The sequence below is a fragment of the Punica granatum genome, chromosome 3, assembly GCF_007655135.1.
Source record: "Punica granatum isolate Tunisia-2019 chromosome 3, ASM765513v2, whole genome shotgun sequence".
NCBI classification, from domain to species: domain Eukaryota; kingdom Viridiplantae; phylum Streptophyta; class Magnoliopsida; order Myrtales; family Lythraceae; genus Punica; species Punica granatum.
Genome location: NC_045129.1, coordinates 31024147 through 31026819, shown reverse-complemented (window position 1 = coordinate 31026819; position 2673 = coordinate 31024147). Strand labels below are relative to the sequence as shown.

Below are 2673 nucleotides of genomic sequence, written 5' to 3'. Positions count from 1 at the left end.
TAAAATTTGTCAACTAAACCACATCTCTCGTGATCAAATTGATGAGATTTTACATTTGCAAAATTATCATATTTTACCGAGAGCTATCAACTATACTGCCTTCACTAATAATTCATTCATTTGCACAGTAGTTTTACTGGAACCAACCCAGTCAGCAGCTTCATCACTGGAGTCTCCAGATTCCACTCCCTCGGCGAGTATTCTCTCGAGCTCGCTCAGCCTGCACGGGATAGCCAGTGCTCCCCCGTGGTCGAACCCATACTCCTCGGCAGCCTGCTCCAAAAGCCTAACAAATCTGGGGTGAGTCAGGCAGCTGAGTGGGACCACAAACCTCTTTAGCTGCTCCCCGTCCACTGCAATTACTGCAAAATGCCCTTCCTTGACATCCTCCGGGACATTCTGGGAGTCTCCAAACCTGTCCTCGAAGTCGTCGTAGGACTCCTGCTTCCTGCCGAGTAACAGGCTGATCTTATTCAGCTTCCCGACAGCGGTCTTGAGCTTCACAATGCCAGCTGGCTTGTTCTTCATGCCGTCGATTCTGAGCTTAGCCGTGGGTGTATATGCAACTAGGGTTTTTGCTGGAAGGTGTTTCCGGAGTACTTTTTCTCGTTAGGGCTTTCAGTTTTTTTTTTTTGAGTGAATGCGTATTGGGTGGCTTTGGGGATTGAGTAAGAAGAGGCTTATATAGAGTGTTGAAGAGGAAAAGATAAGATCGGAAGGGTCAATAAGCATAATTGACGAACGGATGATAAATAGAGGAAAATGTGGTGAACAGGACGGCATTGTCGTCATACTATTCATATAGAGATTATCGCACGGACACCAGTTAATTTCATGCACACGTCACACCTTTTTCGTTACACAAGAAATACATATATATCACTTACAAGTTGTGTGTATATATACACACAAAATACTGATTATACTGATATAATACCATATTTATAAAAGGATGTAATATATTATGCAGGTATGTAAAATGTAGGTCATCAAGAGGTTGGGGACTCTTAAACGATGAGACCCAAACTCCACATAAACCATTTATTTATTTTTTTGTTTGGCCAGTGTGGGATAAATATATCTTTTCACTCTCAATGTCGGTTGTCACATGGCAACGTGTTATCTATTTCGCTTACCTACATATACCACGTGTGCTTAATCACCCGTTCTCAATAACATTACCTCAAGACAAACTTCTTTTTCCGCTTTCTCGGATTTTTGCAAGACCACGATTTGGGTATCGCCTTCCGCAGTTTGAACTTTTTTGTAGGTAGATGCAGTTTGAACTTGTAACCACGAGTTCTATTTTCTCTTCTACACTCAGACTTACTGATAACAAGGCGGGCTTCTAAACTATGTCAAATCTTCTGTTTACGGGTTATTGGGCTCCTATCTATTACAAAAGTTTGTATTGTGCTAGGTAGTAAGACTCAAATTCCATATTAACTTTTTTATTTCATTTTGTTTGATTGGCACGGAATCGATATCTCTTTTCACTCTCGATAAGATCCTTGACTGCGATTATATTTATCTATCATAAACTTTTAGACGTGATCCCAAATCATCTAATAATGAAATCATCTAATAGTTTCTTGTCCGGCTGTACTATGCGGGAGGATTTAATTGTTGGGGGAGACCGTTGCATGTGGGAGAATGCTCCCGCAACTCTCATCTAACTATGATACGTCCCTTTGGTGCTAGTCACTTCTTGCCTTCCAAGCCTTCAAAGCAAATAAAAGAAAAAAAAAAGAAATAATGAATATAATATTTTTCCGTATTATGAATTTCAATTTTCACACCTCTTGCAATCTGGAAGCTTCCTTTAACTTTTGATGTCTCAATTCATTTGGATTTTTTTTTTCAATTATAAGGGAGGCCCATATCCGGGGAAAAGAGTGTTGTTAAATTTATACCGTCCCCTATTTCATATGTCACTACAAGTCGAACTTAAACAAAATATTTTTTCCTAGTAGATGTGATCCTTTGGACATAGATCCAATTAGAGGCTAGTACAATGAAATTGAAATACTAATAATTAATAAAGGAATATAGATAATCTCACTGGGTATCAAACCTGAAACATTTTAATTATAAGACGAGAGCATGCGTGGCAACTCTACGCCTCATTCATTTGGATTTTACTCTGCAGGTCTGAACATACAATTAATGTCTTGCAACTGATAGAAGAGACTGATGAATTTATATGTATACACCTCAGATGGTAAATTAAGACTGATACTGTGGAATGTATGTTGGGAGAAGGCACCAAATCTCATAACAAACATAACCAAATTGTTCTGTCCAATTTTACGGAGGAGGACATCCTTTGGTACCCTTTCATTTGTTTCTATCTGTATCGTATGTAACCAAAGCTATGAGCATATGCGTTATTCTTTCGACTAAACTTGCATATGTTGCCTGGCGTTAGTCGGCACATCTGATTCTGATTTCCAACAATAACGTTTGATTTGGTGAAAGCTACCCATCGTTTCCAATATTAAACATAGTTTTCTGATATGTTAGGAAATATATACATGCAGGCAAATTTATCTCTGTTTATGTAAATATAAGCAACTATTTATATATATATATATATATTCACATTGATTAATTGAAGCCATATCTATATAAATCTACAGAAATCGACATAAATAAATACTATGAACTTGCATC

At 38.0% G+C, this 2673-nt stretch overlaps 1 protein-coding gene across 1 annotated transcript; it reads right to left on the bottom strand.

Moving 5' to 3' along the window:
* LOC116201667 (auxin-responsive protein SAUR40-like) lies at positions 1 to 820 on the bottom strand. The gene has a single exon (XM_031532969.1). It carries the CDS (start codon positions 526 to 528, stop codon positions 91 to 93), a length of 438 nt encoding a protein of 145 aa, XP_031388829.1. The 5' UTR covers positions 529 to 820; the 3' UTR covers positions 1 to 90.
* Positions 821 to 2673: the final 1853 nt, after the last annotated feature.

Excerpts from the sequence above, each read along its gene's own strand:
- LOC116201667 (XM_031532969.1), bottom strand. The coding sequence starts at position 528 with ATGAAGAACAAGCCAGCTGGCATTGTGAAGCTCAAGACCGCTGTCGGG.